An 18,047-nucleotide genomic window follows, 5' to 3' on the forward strand; every position below is an offset into this window, starting at 1 on the left:
AATTTGAATTTATTTTTAGAAGAGGGTGGGAATTGTTAGAGTAAGTTTGGATCAGTTAAATTATTCCATTGTCTCCTATCATTGAGATCAACATTCTGTGGTAGATAATATAAATCAATTTTTTTTGCTAAACTAACTATATTTTGTAATATATTAATCATTCTTCAGTCTCTTGATTTCTAGTTTGTTTTCTACTCGAATGGCATCCAAATTTATCAATACTCATGTTTTTAATATAGTATTAAACTTCACGTTTATATATGAATTTTTCATCAAACCAAGCTCTAAAGAGCCAGGGTTGTACTCTTTCAGCAGAATACTTTTTATACTTTGATAATAATTGTGGATCTGACATTGCTTTATATTGATCATTCTTATTAAGATCGATTTCTGGTATATTATGAGCAGCTAATGGTATGTATTGTATAATCCTTATAAAATTCTGAATTAAATTTTTAATTTCAATATTAATATCATTATTATTACTATCATGCAAATATCAACCAAATTCATCAATAGACATTGCACAAGAACGGTTATATATTTTTTCTATAATACTAAATTTCCACCTATAATTATTCCAATTTCACATAACTCTTCAATAATAGATGCAATTTCAGAATTGTGTCCAGTGTGTCCTGCTAGTTTAGAATTTACTAACAACTCCAATCTTTCACATAATTCATTTGGATCATCCCAATAGACATAATTCTTTTTCATTTTCTTCTTTGGTAATTCAATTTGCATATCTTCTTCTACTCCTTCCACATGCATACCTTCTCTACCAGAGAGAGGTTTCTTCTTAGATATCTTTGGAGGAAATAAATTTCTGATTATACTTGTGTATTTATACCCATGATTCCTTTTACATGTCCCAAACTATCAAGATGAACTCTAGTTATTTCAAGTATTCGTATATAGGTTTTTAAATCTTTCCTAACATAAATAAATGTATCTGGTACTGCTCTGAATAGTAATTCCAATAGACCATATGTGAGAGTAAATGAATGTTGGTTATCAATTATAATATCATCATTTTCAAATTTTACTACTTTATCACCAATTTGCCACTCATCAATATCGGGGTTGAAGTGAACACCATATATATTACCTCTTTTTGTTGATCTCATGAAATTGTCTATATAAGTAGATACACTGCGCCTATGTGCAGATGATTTTAGTCTTTGAAGACTTGTATCAAATATTTTTTTTAAACCATGTTCTTAATTTGATTCTTCTTCTACTGATACTTCTCCATCATTATCATCATCTACTCTATTTTCTTCTTCATCTTCTAATTCTTCATCATCCAATTCTTCATCATCTGATTCTTCTTCTTTTTCTTGTTTTAATTCTTCTTTTTCCTTTCTACTAGTTGCTTCTAGAAAAGGTTGTTTCAATTGTTTCAATGATTCTGTAATAGGTTTAAACTGTTTTTGAAAGTTTACCTCCTCACTTGCTACATCACCTGATAATTGATGGTGCTTTTGGAGTATTGAATCACACAGTTGTTTAATATTTTTCTTGAGTGCACTCAACTCTTTCAAATCTTTCCTATACATTTTTATATTACTGTATAAATCTATCAAAACCAATTCTATATCTACCATTACTTCTAGTACACTCTTTGTTTATAACTAGGAATATGTTATTATTTTTTTTCCAAGCTTGAGCACACATTTCTTTAAATTCTCTCTTATTCATATCAGGATAAATATGATCAAAATATATGTGTGTTAAATTATGATTATCTTGTTTAAATAGAACAATCAAGTTTGTGTTATCACGAATTAACTGCTTGGGTATACTGGAATAAGTTTGAGAAATATAGAAACAATCAATATCATTATGTCTAACCATACTAAGTTAGTTGCGGATATTCTGTTAATTTTCCATACAAATATCATCAAAAATCATAACTGAATTTGGGTGTGCATCATTTGGGTGTGGTACTTCATCATTATCTTGATACATGTTGAAGACAATTTCAGGTATTTGTATCATAATCTGCTTTAGAAGTTGGTATTTATCTTGTTGATGTGATTTGGTGAATACATATAAGTTTGAAAACTTGACACCATTCTATGCAAATAGTAAATTGAATACTGTATTTGTTTTCCCAGAATTACTTGGACCACAAACAATACATCTTATGGAATTTGGTAATTCTGTGTCTGTGATAATTGATATTCTTCTTAGTGAGGAATTTATCAAAATTTATGACAGGTAGTTTTGATTGATGTTGTTTCAATTTCAGCATTTTTTTTATTATATTACGTTATATCATAGCCTTCAACCCATGAATCATGAGATTCATCGAGTCCAAGCCATTCAACATACAATTTACTACCCTTTTTCTTTAATACTTTTTCAATAAGGAATATATCTGGATATTTTGTTCTATTCATTTCATATTCATAGAATGTACCCTTAATAATTTCATTGTTCATATCTTTTAATCTATAAGTAAAGGGTATGGTAGGGAGAACATTTTGTATGGTGAAAATCTCATTTGTCCAGTTTGGGAGATAACCTTTCTCAAATATTGATTTGTATCAACTAATGCATACCTTATCACCAATTCTATATTTTGGTTTACTTTGATTGCCAATTCTACGTTGTGCACTTTTATCTAAATTCATTAGTACATATTTTTCATTTTCTTTGTTTACATCAATTGGTTTCATATTAATGCTACGATGTGTGGTGTTGTTATATTTTAGGATAAGTTTTGGTAATAGTTCCAACCATTTATGATTACCCTGTATAGTGAATTCACGGAACATATTCTCTTTAAGAGTTCTGTTGAAACGTTCACAAATTGCAGCTTTCTTATCACTATATGTACTGTAATGGTTGATCTCATATGTTTTGAAGAGATTCTGAACAGTTGTGTTTTAGAACTCTTTACCTGCATCAGTTTGAAAATTGATAATCTTATGTTTTTTGAGTATTGGTTTCAATGCTGCTGCCACCTCATTTCCAGTTTTAGTTTTCATTGGTATTGCAAATGCAAATTTACTGAAACAGTTAATCACAGTTAGTATGTATCTAAAGTTCTTATTTAATGTGCTATAGTTGGACATGTCAACAATATCAGCTTGATATAAATCTGTTAGACCTTTTATTTCAGTGCGACATGTGAGGAAATTACGTCTGACTCTACCATGTAGCTCATGTGCAAGTTTCTCTCTTGTGGACATTCCTTTTTAAATATACAAAGTTGAGGTATCCAGGTGGAGTGGGAGATAATCTATTCTTCTATATTTATTACATTTTTTTCATACCATTCTTTAAAAGAGATTCCAGAAGAAAGTCATATACTTTCACTCTTTCTCATTATTGAGATTAATGTTTGGAATATAGGGTGCAGCTAATGGTATGATTTGTAGAACATAGAAAAAATTCTGAATCAAATTTTTTAAATGAACATTAATATCATTATTATTCCTATCATGCAAATATTGACCAAATTTATCAATACTCATGATCTATTTTTATTATGGATGAGAACTGATCCTTATTTTTTGTTCAATCCTAACAAATGGATTTACTGGAAGAAGTTATCCTTGGTTTCTTAGTTATTCAAGAAATCACGATCTACTTTTCCCATGAGATCCTTATTTTCTGTTCAATCTTTACAAATGGGGTGTCAATATATTTGTAATTGGATTTACTTGAAAAAGTTATTCTTGTAATTTTTTTGTAAAATTAACGGTTTCTTAGTTATTCAAGAAATAAAAAAAAGCTGGATTTAGTTTTTTCCAAAAAAGTGGGAATGGGGATCTTCATTTGAGATTTATTGTGAGATTAGGGGTATGGCTAGGTTAAGTTAGTTCAGATTACATTGGATTGGGCAAGGTTAGAACCAAGAATCAGCTTTGAGGCAGATTTGGGGGCAGCTTTGGGGCAGCTTTTCTTCAGTACTCTCACTTTCCCACTACTTACACATCACAATTAAACACAAATACATCAACAGTTAAAGTTCCTTAAAATTAACATAGATTTCTAACATTTCAACATTAAATTCATCTTAGATGTAACTGCATGTGATCCTTCTACTAGTCCTTGTGGGCTTACACATTCTCACCAAGGATTTCTTAAACCTCTGATCAAACAATGCTCTACACAGCTATGCTTCAGGACAGACACACTTCCTCCCTGCCAGGCAGACATGCTCCTGCAGTTCCAGACAGCTGTGCTTCCTCTCAGCCACATACTCAGGAGTCTCATTTGAGCCAGTGACTTCTTCACTTGCTCCTGATTTCCCATGCACACCCTGCACAACCTGCGCACCCTAGACAGCTACCATTGCACACACCCCACATGTGACTCCCTTGAGGCACCAAACAATGTTGCTTCAGATAGTCGATTATTGATCTCTGATATGCTAGATCAAGAGATCGAAATATTCTTCTCATCTTGACATTATCATTAACTTGGTAACTTCTGTACTCATTAGACCTCATTGCAAATGACATACAACATACAAGATAGATCTATTACAATATGGGTCACATGACAGCTACACTTGAATACTTTTGTTCAATTCAATTAAAATCGACACATTATAAATACAATATACAATTAATCAAGTTTTGGTTCTACTTCATTTTTCTTCATGTATATATACACACTTCTTGTTACAATCAGCTGTCACAGGGCCAAACGCAGTCTGCAGCAAAGAATTTCCTACTCAATCCAGAAATTCTCTACCTGACCTTGTCTGGTTAGGTTGCTGACCTTGCTCGTCTCCTTGTCATGATTGGGGATCGGGGTACTTCCATCACTCTCTCATCTGGGCTGTAGGGAGGGTCCTGATTCTCATCAAATACAGGGCTGGGTGGTTCTTCCTCTTCTTCTCGAAATTCCACCTCTTCTTCTCAAAGATTCTCCCTGTCTTGCTCATCCTCCCCAGGAATTTCAGCTGGTGAGTATACTTGCTCCCACCATTCATCCTCAGAATCTGGGGCACTATATTCCACCTCTTCTTCTTCCTCAGGAGTTTTATGAGAGCTGGGTGTACCCTTAGCTCTCTCTTCAATCTCCAATGTCCTCTGTGAGTCCTCATTAACATTATCCAGGGGATCTGCTTCAGCCTCCCCTCTCTTATAGCAAAGCTTCAGCCTGTTCACATGAACTACCATCTGTCGTCCATCAGGCAACATGATTAAATAGTTCACAGTTGACAGCTTCCCAGCAATGGCGAATGGACCTTTCCATGACAAATGAAATTTAGTTCAATTGAGTGGACTGATAATGTGGATACCGCAAGACTTCTTTACAACTTTTCCCCCCTCCCCCGCACTCATCCCACATACCCCCCACCACCCATGCTCCTGCCGCACCTCTCCTGCCCCCTCCAACGCTCCATAGAAGGAGAAGAACCTCTCCCTCTCTCTCTAGAAGAAGGAGAGGTGGAAGAAGAGGGAGAGGTAGAAGAAGAAGAAGAGGAAGAAGAAGGAGAGGTGGAAGAAGAATGAGAAGAAGAAGATGATAACGATGATACTCTCTCTCTCTCACTCTCTCTCTCTCTCTCTCTCTTTCGTCATCTCTCTCATGTCCAGTGAGTGAACGTGTGTTTAGTTCGGCTCCGTCTTCTAATAGATATTTCGTAGGGTTATACAGTTCAATTCACTAGAAATTATACATCAAGTTATTCAGTTTCTCAAGCTAAATTCAATAGTGAAATTATATTTTTGATTAACTCACACTCTTTTTATTTATCTTGAAAAAACATTCCTAATTCTCCAGTTCACCTTCTCGCCTATATAAAAGTGTAAATCCACCTAATGGTACACGATGGGTCGACCGAACAGAGGCACACCGAAGAATGAAGTCAATGCTCCGAAGCCAGCTATTTCTGGAGCATTGTCCGAAGAGACCCTCCTCATTATTGAACAGCAAATCGAAGAGTCTGTCCACAGTGCTGTTTCAATGGCTTTGAAGTCTATTTTCGAGGAACTTCAGGCATTGAAGGAGGAGAACAAACAGCTGCATGATAGAATTCGTGAGCTGGAGGTGTCTTGTCACCTGAAGGTTGACGACCTCGAGCAATATGGGTGCCGACATTCCATACATATTTTTGGGATCCCAGAGAGTGACAAAGAAGACACGGACCTGCTGGCACTTGATGTCTTCAACAAGAAGCTGAACGTGCCCGTGACTCTGGCGGATGTCAACCGCTCTCATAGAGTTGGAAGGCGTCAACCACCTCAACAAAGGCAAGCTCAACCCAAGGACTGACCCATCATAGTTCGACTCTGCAGCTACCGGACCAGGAAGATGATCTTCGATGCTAAGAGGAAGCTGAAGGGTTCCGGCATCACCATTCACGAGGATCTGACTGTGGAACGTCTCAAGATCCTCAATGCTGCGGCTGACCGTCATGGGCACAGGAATGTCTGGTCATCTGACGGGAGGATTAAGATCTCTATAGATGAGGGAGGATCCAAGAGAGTCCACACAGTCGAGAGGATGACTGACCTTCAAAAAATAAAGGTAAATTAAATCATTTCAGGATTCGATGACTAAGGTGCCCTTCACTACAATAAAAGGAAATTTGTATTAATGGATTTCACAGTAGATATACCTTAGCATTTTTCATGAGCTGTCTTTCTGTTCTATAAATGAATCTTTCCACTACTATTCATGATTGTATACAAGGCAATTATTTCAAACGGAAGAGATCCACATTTGTTAATACTGATTAATAATTTATCTTGATATTAATTCCCAAAACTACGTTGAATGCATCAACTACTTTACTCCAGAGGGTACTAAGAAAATCATTATCTCTATTCTTACTAAAAATTACATCTCTTACCCAAATTATTTCCATAATTAATAATTTTCGAAATGCTAAATTCAAAATGAATTGGATTATTAACATACGTTATAGATATAGATGTAATCTATAGGTATAGATAGTAATCTCTTCTATATTAGGTGTACATAATGATATCTTCTACTATTGCCACAGCTCAAACAATAGAAGCTAACGTGTGAAGAGTTATTGATAGAACAGAGGGGTGAGTAGTCTGATCATATGCTTATAAAGAGGCTGTGTTTCATTTAACATTATCTTAGACATTCATCACTAAAGTATTACAGTACTCCATTTACTACTTTTATCGTTATTGCAACTCCCAATAGTTGATTACACTTCTAATACTAAATAATACTATTTAAATTTCACCGTTCAATCCTATTTGAAACTCATCTAAAATAATCTAGCTCTTTCTCAAGCATCTCCACTACTTCTTATTATTCTTTCTCATTCCTCTTCTTAATCTTATAGTTATTATGATTACCAGAATATTGTTGTAATTTTGCAATGTGATTTTTGTGACTTGTAACATTTACAATGATGATTATTATTCTTTTCTATTCTTCTTCGTCTTCTTTCTCTTCTTCTTCTCCTTCTCTTTCTTCTTCTTTTCTTCTGCTTCTTCTTCCCTTGATTAATTCAAGATCACAATACAATGTTCTGTTTCTTATTCTATAGTTCAGTTTCATAAGTTCTTCTCAATTGTGCACATTCCTTCTTTCTCTTCTCTTCTTTCCTATTATTATCATTATTTCCCCTGTGATTTTTCCACTAGCTATCCAGCATGTTCAAATGTTTATTTCTCTTTCTATCTCCATTTCTCTTTCTATCTCTATTTCTCTTTCTACCCATTCTCTTTCTATCTGATTACTTTCCAATAATATGCATATTTATATTCGGTTCTTTCTCACATTAAATCACACTATTCCTCTTCCATTTCATGCAAATATTATTCATTATCAGTTGTATTATGTATCTTTTCTCAATTGATAACTTTCTTTAAAGATTTTTCGTTTTTCTGCTGGCTTTTTCTTCTCTTTTGCAGTTTTTAATGGATCCCATTTCGCCCTATCTCCACCTTGAACACGATCTTCCAATACCGGATTCCATCTCTCTCTATCTCTAATTGGACTCGATTTTCCACCACTGGATTTCATCTCTATCTGTCTCCACTTGGACTCGATCTTCCACTACTGGATTCCTACTCGCACAATCTTCACTTTGACTCGATCTTCCACTACTGGATACCTTCTCGCTCTACCTCCACTCGGACTCGATCCTACATACCCCCCACCACCCATGCTCCTGCCACACCTCTCCTGCCCCCTCCCCCGCTCCATAGAAGGAGAAGAACCTCTCCCTCTCTCTCTGGAAGAAGGAGAGGTGGAAGAAGAGGGAGAGGTAGAAGAAGAAGAAGAGGAAGAAGAAGGAGAGGTGGAAGAAGAATGAGAAGAAGAAGATGATAACGATGATACTCTCTCTCTCTAACTCTCTCTCTCTCTCTCTCTTTCGTCATCTCTCTCATGTCCAGTGAGTGAACGTGTGTTTAGTTCGGCTCCGTCTTCTAATAGATATTTCGTAGGGTTATACAGTTCAATTCACTGGAAATTATACATCAAGTTATTCAGTTTCTCAAGCTAAACTCAATAGTGAAATTATATTTTTGATTAACTCACAATCTTTTTATTTATCTTGAAAAAACATTCCTAATTCTCCAGTTCACCTTCTCGCCTATATAAAAGTGTAAATCCACCTAAGGGTACACGATGGGTCGACCGAACAGAGGCACACCGAAGAATGAAGTCAATGCTCAGAAGCCAGCTATTTCTGGAGCATTGTCCGAAGAGACCCTCCTCATTATTCAACAGCAAATCGAAGAGTCTGTCCACAGTGCTGTTTCAATGGCTGTGAAGTCTATTTTCGAGGAACTTCAGGCATTGAAGGAGGAGAACAAACAGCTGCATGATAGAATTCGTGAGCTGGAGGTGTCTTGTCACCTGAAGGTTGACGACCTCGAGCAATATGGGTGCCGACATTCCATACATATTTTTGGGATCCCGGAGAGTGACGAAGAAGACACTGACCTGCTGGCGCTTGATGTCTTCAACAAGAAGCTGAACGTGCCCGTGACTCTGGCGGATGTCAACCGCTCGCATAGCGTTGGAAGGCGTCAACCACCTCAACAAGGGCAAGCTAAACCAAGGACCGACCCATCATAGTTCGACTCTGCAGCTACTGGACCAGGAAGATGATCTTCGATGCTAAGAGGAAGCTGAAGGGTTCCGGCATCACCATTCACGAGGATCTGACTGTGGAACGTCTCAAGATCCTCAATGCTGCGGCTGACCGTCATGGGCACAGGAATGTCTGGTCATCTGATGGGGGGATTAAGATCTCTATCGATGAGGGAGGATCCAAGAGGGTCCACACAGTCGAGAGGATGACTGACCTTCAAAAAATAAAGGTAAATTAAATCATTTCAGGATTCGATGACTAAGGTGCCCTTCACTACAATAATAGGAAATTTGTATTAATGGATTTCGCAGTAGATATACCTTAGCATTTTTCATGAGCTGTCTTTCTGTTCTATGAATGAATCTTTCCACTACTATTCATGATTGTATACAAGGCAATTATTTTAAACGGAAGAGATCCACATTTGTTAATACTAAATAATACTATTTAAATTTCACCGTTCAATCCTATTTGAAACTCATCTAAAATAATCTAGCTCTTTCTCAAGCGTCTCCACTACTTCTTATTATTCTTTCTCATTCCTCTTCTTAATCTTATAGTTATTATGATTACTAGAATATTGTTGTAATTTTGCAATGTGATTTTTGTGACTTGTAACTTTTGCAATGATGATTATTATTCTTTTCTATTCTTCTTCGTCTTCTTTCTCTTCTTCTTCTCCTTCTCTTTCTTCTTCTTTTCTTCTGCTTCTTCTTCCCTTGATTAATTCAAGATCACAATACAATGTTCTGTTTCTTATTCTATAGTTCAGTTTCATAAGTTCTTCTCAATTGTGCACATTCCTTCTTTCTCTTCTCTTCTTTCCTATTATTATCATTATTTCCCCTGTGATTTTTCCACTAGCTATCCAGCATGTTCAAATGTTTATTTCTCTTTCTATCTCCATTTCTCTTTCTATCTCTATTTCTCTTTCTACCCATTCTCTTTCTATCTGATTACTTTCCAATAATATGCATATTTATATTCGGTTCTTTCTCACATTAAATCACACTATTCCTCTTCCATTTCATGCAAATATTATTCATTATCAGTTGTATTATGTATCTTTTCTCAATTGATAACTTTCTTTAAAGATTTTTCGTTTTTCTGCTGGCTTTTTCTTCTCTTTTGCAGTTTTTAATGGATCCCATTTCGCCCTATCTCCACCTTGAACACGATCTTCCAATACCGGATTCCATCTCTCTCTATCTCTAATTGGACTCGATTTTCCACCACTGGATTTCATCTCTATCTGTCTCCACTTGGACTCGATCTTTCCACTACTGGATTCCTACTCGCACAATCTTCACTTTGACTCGATCTTCCACTACTGGATACCTTCTCGCTCTACCTCCACTCGGACTCGATCCTACATACCCCCCACCACCCATGCTCCTGCCACACCTCTCCTGCCCCCTCCCCCGCTCCATAGAAGGAGAAGAACCTCTCCCTCTCTCTCTGGAAGAAGGAGAGGTGGAAGAAGAGGGAGAGGTAGAAGAAGAAGAAGAGGAAGAAGAAGGAGAGGTGGAAGAAGAATGAGAAGAAGAAGATGATAACGATGATACTCTCTCTCTCTAACTCTCTCTCTCTCTCTCTCTTTCGTCATCTCTCTCATGTCCAGTGAGTGAACGTGTGTTTAGTTCGGCTCCGTCTTCTAATAGATATTTCGTAGGGTTATACAGTTCAATTCACTGGAAATTATACATCAAGTTATTCAGTTTCTCAAGCTAAACTCAATAGTGAAATTATATTTTTGATTAACTCACAATCTTTTTATTTATCTTGAAAAAACATTCCTAATTCTCCAGTTCACCTTCTCGCCTATATAAAAGTGTAAATCCACCTAAGGGTACACGATGGGTCGACCGAACAGAGGCACACCGAAGAATGAAGTCAATGCTCAGAAGCCAGCTATTTCTGGAGCATTGTCCGAAGAGACCCTCCTCATTATTCAACAGCAAATCGAAGAGTCTGTCCACAGTGCTGTTTCAATGGCTGTGAAGTCTATTTTCGAGGAACTTCAGGCATTGAAGGAGGAGAACAAACAGCTGCATGATAGAATTCGTGAGCTGGAGGTGTCTTGTCACCTGAAGGTTGACGACCTCGAGCAATATGGGTGCCGACATTCCATACATATTTTTGGGATCCCGGAGAGTGACGAAGAAGACACTGACCTGCTGGCGCTTGATGTCTTCAACAAGAAGCTGAACGTGCCCGTGACTCTGGCGGATGTCAACCGCTCGCATAGCGTTGGAAGGCGTCAACCACCTCAACAAGGGCAAGCTAAACCCAAGGACCGACCCATCATAGTTCGACTCTGCAGCTACTGGACCAGGAAGATGATCTTCGATGCTAAGAGGAAGCTGAAGGGTTCCGGCATCACCATTCACGAGGATCTGACTGTGGAACGTCTCAAGATCCTCAATGCTGCGGCTGACCGTCATGGGCACAGGAATGTCTGGTCATCTGATGGGGGGATTAAGATCTCTATCGATGAGGGAGGATCCAAGAGGGTCCACACAGTCGAGAGGATGACTGACCTTCAAAAAATAAAGGTAAATTAAATCATTTCAGGATTCGATGACTAAGGTGCCCTTCACTACAATAATAGGAAATTTGTATTAATGGATTTCGCAGTAGATATACCTTAGCATTTTTCATGAGCTGTCTTTCTGTTCTATGAATGAATCTTTCCACTACTATTCATGATTGTATACAAGGCAATTATTTTAAACGGAAGAGATCCACATTTGTTAATACTGATTAATAATTTATCTTGATATTAATTCCCAAAACTACATTGAATGCATCAACTACTTTACTCCAGAGAGTACTAAGAAAATCATTATCTCTATTCTTACTAAATATTACATCTCTTACCCAAATTATTTCCTTAATTATTAATTTTCGAAATGCTAAATTCAAAATGAATTGGATTATTAACATACGTTATAGATATAGATGTAATCTATAGGTATAGATAGTAATCTCTTCTATATTAGGTGTACATAATGATATCTTCTACTATTGCCACAGCTCGAACAATAGAAGCTAACGTGTGAAGAGTTATTGATAGAACAGATGGGTGAGTAGTCTGTTCATATGCTTATAAAGAGGCTGTGTTTCATTTAACATCATCTTAGACATTCATCACTGAAGTATTACAGTACTCAATTTACTACTTTTATCGTTATTGCAACTCCCAATAGTTGATTACACTTCTAATACTAAATAATACTATTTAAATTTCACCGTTCAATCCTATTTGAAACTCATCTAAAATAATCTAGCTCTTTCTCAAGCGTCTCCACTACTTCTTATTATTCTTTCTCATTCCTCTTCTTAATCTTATAGTTATTATGATTACTAGAATATTGTTGTAATTTTGCAATGTGATTTTTGTGACTTGTAACTTTTGCAATGATGATTATTATTCTTTTCTATTCTTCTTCGTCTTCTTCCTCTTCTTCTTCTCCTTCTCTTTCTTTTTCTTTTCTTCTGCTTCTTCTTCCCTTGATTAATTCAAGATCACAATACGATGTTCTGTTTCTTATTCTATAGTTCAGTTTCATAAGTTCTTCTCAATTGTGCACATTCCTTCTTTCTCTTCTCTTCTTTCCTATTATTATCATTATTTCCCCTGTGATTTTTCCACTAGCTATCCAGCATGTTCAAATGTTTATTTCTCTTTCTATCTCTTTTTCTCTTTCTATCTCTATTTCTCTTTCTATCTCTATTTCTCTTTCTACCCATTCTCTTTCTATCTGATTACTTTCCAATAATATCCATATTTATATTCGGTTCTTTCTCACATTAAATCACACTATTCCTCTTCCATTTCATGCAAATATTATTCATTACTGGATACCTTCTCGCTCTACCTCCACTCGGACTCGATTCTTCCACCACTGGATACCTACTTGCTCTATCTCAACTTGGACTATATCTCCCACTACAAGTTCTTCCTCAATCTTCATCTAATTCACCATTAGGATTATTCATCACTGTAACTCCACAGATCACAACATCTACATCTTATTGATGTGTTTAGTGATTTTTTTGAACTAGTGTTTTTAAAATAGTGAAGGGAGCCGAACTGTCAAGGCATACAGGATGCACTCGAATCGAGATACTTTTTCATTTAGGTTAAGTTTTATCAGTTTAATCCCCATTTTCCCCATCATGTGTTGTTCTGAGGTCGGTTCACGATTGGTCTGCTGCTTCCATGATGCCTCTCACTGACATGTAAGCTTGCTCGCCCTCAAGTAGGTATGATTTTTTCAATAATAGTAATAATGATGCAGGTATGTTTCTAGCAAATAAGCTCCACTCTTCCAAAAAACTTTTCAAGGCTGCTCACCTTAATGTCTAATCCCTCAGCTGCCACATTGATGAACTCAGAGCAATCTTCCATTTTCAGGACTTCAATATAATTGGAATTTCCAAATCATTTTTGAAGCCTAGTATTTCATCACATTTTGTTGCATTGCCTGGATATAATCGTTTCCGGAATGATAGATTAAATGAAGCTTGTGGGGGTGTAGCAATTTATGTGAAAGATGGTATCAAAACAAAAGTTTTAATCACATCTAAACAAGAGTATTGTTCCAGACCAGAGTTTATGCTACTTGAATTATCCTTATCCAGTACTGATAAATTACTCATTGGTATCTGTTATCACCCACCAAAAATTGGTCATTTTACAGATTTCGAAAATGCCTTGCTTTCTCTTATGCTTTGTTATAGCCATATACTAGTCATGGGGGATATGAACACCGACTTGAACATGACAAATCGTAACTTTGACTACTTTCAACTGACTACTATTTTCCAATGCCTAAACATGACTATTTTACCTCTCGATCCAACTCATCATACTAATGAATCTGACACACTCATTGACCTTCTCAATGTTAGTGATCCTAACGAGGTTGTTCAAGCAGGCCAAATCCCAGTCCCAGCTATTTCTGGACATGATTTGATCTACTGTGTTCTTTCCCATGAGATACCTAAGCCAGAACAGAAAATTATCACTTATAGAGACTTCAAAAACTTTGATGAAGCCACCTTCCTGACTGATGTGACTTAGACTCTAGACCTGATTTATCTGTTTGTCTTTTACAATTGTAGCGATCCCTACTTTTAGACATGCTCTAGCAAAATGGTTTTTACCTCCGCAAGCTTTACAAAATTTGTTATTTGCAGTGCACATGACACCATCAGAATGTCGCCGGTTTCCACAATGGAGACAATGTGTATTTTTGTTCAATTTTAGAGTCAATTTCTTTTCATATTTTTCGTTTCACTTTTGAGGGTTAGATTCCATTGCCTGATGTTTATCAGAAATTTTTACTCTATTCAAATTTGTAGAACTGTTTTTAATTTCTTGCTGTTGAAGGTTAACGGTTTCTAGCAATTTTGCTGATTCTATTATTTTTGTAAAAGTTGTTTGTGTTGATGCATGCATTCTCAATAACTCAAGTTGCCAACTATCGTTGTTGATGCATAATATGAACTGTTCTCTTAAACGTTCATCCAGGTTATCACCAAAATTACAATTTCCTGCGAGAAACCTTAAATCTAGTTCAAATTGAGTTATGGTCTCACCTTCATTCCGGAATCGCCGAGAAAAACAATCTCTCTGGGATAGAGTTGCTTGTGGTTTCATGTAGTATTCGTTTAAGACTTCTATCGCATCATTAAATCCAATGTTGTTCATGGGGGTCGGATGCATAGAATCGAAAACTATCTTGAATGGTTGCGGTCCCAGATTCTCAAGTGGTAAGTCTCGTTTTTTTCTTCGTTTTTGATGTTTCCATTTCGTAGGAAAATCTTGAACCTTTCGTGCCAATATATCCAATCTTCGGTTGTTCCATCGAATGGTTGACATTTGCTGTGATTTTTATTTACCGACTGCGCCATGTAGAATATTAGAAATAAATAAGTCTCAAAGATTAATACTCATAATCATAGTTTACATTAAAGTAAATGGACCATACTCATACCTAGTGAATGTTGAGGAAACGATGAGAAGATGACACGCAGATCAACTGTGATATGCAGATTGAACTTAAGAAGAAAGGGGGAAGATGTAGTATACCAGAAACCAGATGTTATGAAAAACATATGACATGAATCAGTTATAATATTTAATAGTTTGTTGATTGGAATTCACTCGATCCTACATGTTTTAATAGAGATTACACACATTGAGTATTAATCTTTGAGACTTATTTATTTCTAATATCCAACGTTGCCTGTCTTTTAGACGATGTAATAATAACAGCTCCCACAAGAGAAGAACACATTAACAGAGTCAGGGAAGTGTTAAAACGTTTTGAAAACAATGGACTTCGAGTACAAACCACAAAATGTAAATGGTTTGAGGAATCAGTAAACTATTTGGAACACAGAATAGATCAAACAGGTATACACCCCACAACTGAACACATCAAAGCCGTAGAAGATATGCCATCACCGAAAAATGTCAAAGAACTAAGATCCTTCTTGGGATCAATCAACTACTACAGTAAATTTGTTCCACATTTACAATCACTGTGCGTTCCGTTACACAAATTACTTCAAAAAGGAGCAAATTGGCACTGGGATAAAAAACATGAACAAATCGCTACAAAATTGAGACATTTATTAACAACATCAGATACTTTAGCTCATTATTATGAATCACTTCCTCTAATTCTTGCCACAGACGCAAGTGAAGTCGGACTAGGTGCAGCTCTTTTTCACAGATATACTGATGGTACTGAAAGGCCAATTTTGTTCGCATCAAGACGACTTGACAAAGCTGAAAAACAGTACAGTGTGATTGAAAAAGAAGCATTAGGTTTAATTTTTGGAGTAACACGTTTTGAACAGTTCCTCTATGGCAGACATTTTGAGATTTGTACTGATCATAAAGCTTTAGTGAAAGATTTCGGTGAAAATGACTCTATTCCAAAAGTTGTTTCCAACCGTACTGCTAGATGGGCTTTAATTTTGAGCTCATATGACTACTCAATAAATTATCACAGAGGTGCAGATAATGCAACGGCGGATATGCTATCAAGGTTTCCTTCGGAAAATGTATTGAAGTCAAAAAACGAGAAGTTAGGGGAAAACAATAGAGCACATCTTTTCCACCTTCGATTTCAAGATATACCATTATCAACAAAGAGCTTACAAGAAACAACAAAACATGACACAACACTTGCAAAGTTACAAACTATCTCTGAATTGGTTGGACAACAGATACAAATGTAAACAAAGAACTACTACCATATTACAATAAACGAGAAGAACTATCATTTGAAAATGGCATACTCCTCTGGTCAGGTCGTTTAGTCATACCCACAAGATTAAGAACAAAAGTACTACAAATTCTTCATGGAGGTCATCCAGGAATTGTAGCAATGAATGGAAAAACATGATTCCAAGTATGGTGGCCTGGACTGGACAAAGATTTAGAGGAACATGTAAAACACTGCACCGCATGTCAAGAAAACAGAAACAGAGATGTTGAGATGCCACTTTTCTCACGGACTCTTCCAACAGAAGTGTGGTCTAGAATCCACATAGATTTCACAGGACAATTTTTAGGGACAATGTTGTTAGTCATTGTAGATGCTAGATCGAAATGGCTTGAAGTAATACCCATGTCAACAACCACAACAAAATCCATGATCAACATATTACAAGATCTATTTTCTTAATTTGGCTACCCAAGAATAATTGTAAGTGACAACGGTCCTCAACTACTTCGTATAAATTCCAAAATTTCTGCAAAGAACTGAACATAAAACATGCACGTATAACCCCATATCACCCAAAAAGCAATGGATTGGCGGAGCATTGTGTACGAACGTTCAAAGAACGTATGGGAATTTCAAAAGGAAGTACTGGCACCTTACAAGAAAAACTAAATAAATTTTTATTAGCTCATAGAACATCCCCAAAGAGAGCAATGGGGAAAACACCTGCTTTCATGATGTTCGGTCACGAGTTATGCTGCAAAATAGATCTATTTATAGATTTATTCACACTCATGGACTAGCAGCCCCATTGAGCAGATCTCGTCTAGCAGCAAGCAGCAGCAGTATGCCACCCAAGACAAGCGGTAAAGCAGCGAAGAAGGCCGGCAAGACGCAGAAGAACATTGCCAAGGGAGACAAGAAGAAGAAACGCAAGAGGAAGGAGAGCTATGCCGTGTACATCTACAAGGTGCTGAAGCAAGTTCACCCAGACACCGGTATCTCGTCCAAGGCGATGTCGATCATGAACAGCTTTGTCAATGACATTTTCGAGCGCATCGCGGCCAAGGCAAGCCGACTGGCTCACTACAACAAACGCTCAACCATCACCAGCCGGGAGATCCAGACCGCTGTGCATCTTCTGCTGCCTGGTGAACTGGCCAAGCACGCAGTCAGTGAAGGAAACAAGGCTGTCACCAAGTACACCAGCTCCAAATGGAGAGTTTGTGTGTGTGCGCTCGCCGCCTTTTAGTACCATCAGTATATCTGTGAAAAAGAGCTGCACCTAATCCGACTTCACTTGCGTCTGTGGCAAGAATTAGAGGAAGTGATTCATCATAATGAGCTAAAGTATCTGATGTTGTTAATAAATGTCTCAATTTTGTCGCGATTTGTTCATGTTTTTCATCCCAGTGCCAATTTGCTCCTTTTTGAAGTAATTTGTGTAACGGAACGCACAGTGATTGTAAATGTGGAAAAAAATTTACTGTAGTAGTTGATTGATCCCAGGAAGGATCTTAGTTCTTTGACATTTTTCGGTGATGGCATATCTTCTACAGCTTTGATGTGTTCAGTTGTGGGGTGCATACCTGTTTGATCTATTCTGTGTCCCAAATAGTTTACTGATTCCTCAAACTATTTACATTTTGTGGTTTGTACTCGAAGTCCATTGTTTTCAAAACGTTTTAACACTTCCCTGACTCTGTTAATGTGTTCTTCTCTTGTGGGAGCTGTTA

General features: G+C 36.8%; 1 protein-coding gene across 1 annotated transcript; it reads left to right on the forward strand.

Annotated features, from left to right (window-relative positions):
• The first annotated feature begins 17,122 nt into the window (after positions 1-17,122).
• Positions 17,123-17,563, forward strand: LOC111063998 (histone H2B-like). The gene has a single exon (XM_022351664.2). The coding sequence runs from the start codon at positions 17,159-17,161 to the stop codon at positions 17,561-17,563; it is 405 nt and encodes a 134-aa protein (XP_022207356.2). The 5' UTR covers positions 17,123-17,158.
• Positions 17,564-18,047: the final 484 nt, after the last annotated feature.

This window comes from Nilaparvata lugens, chromosome X (genome assembly GCF_014356525.2).
Source record: "Nilaparvata lugens isolate BPH chromosome X, ASM1435652v1, whole genome shotgun sequence".
In the NCBI taxonomy this organism is placed as follows: domain Eukaryota; kingdom Metazoa; phylum Arthropoda; class Insecta; order Hemiptera; family Delphacidae; genus Nilaparvata; species Nilaparvata lugens.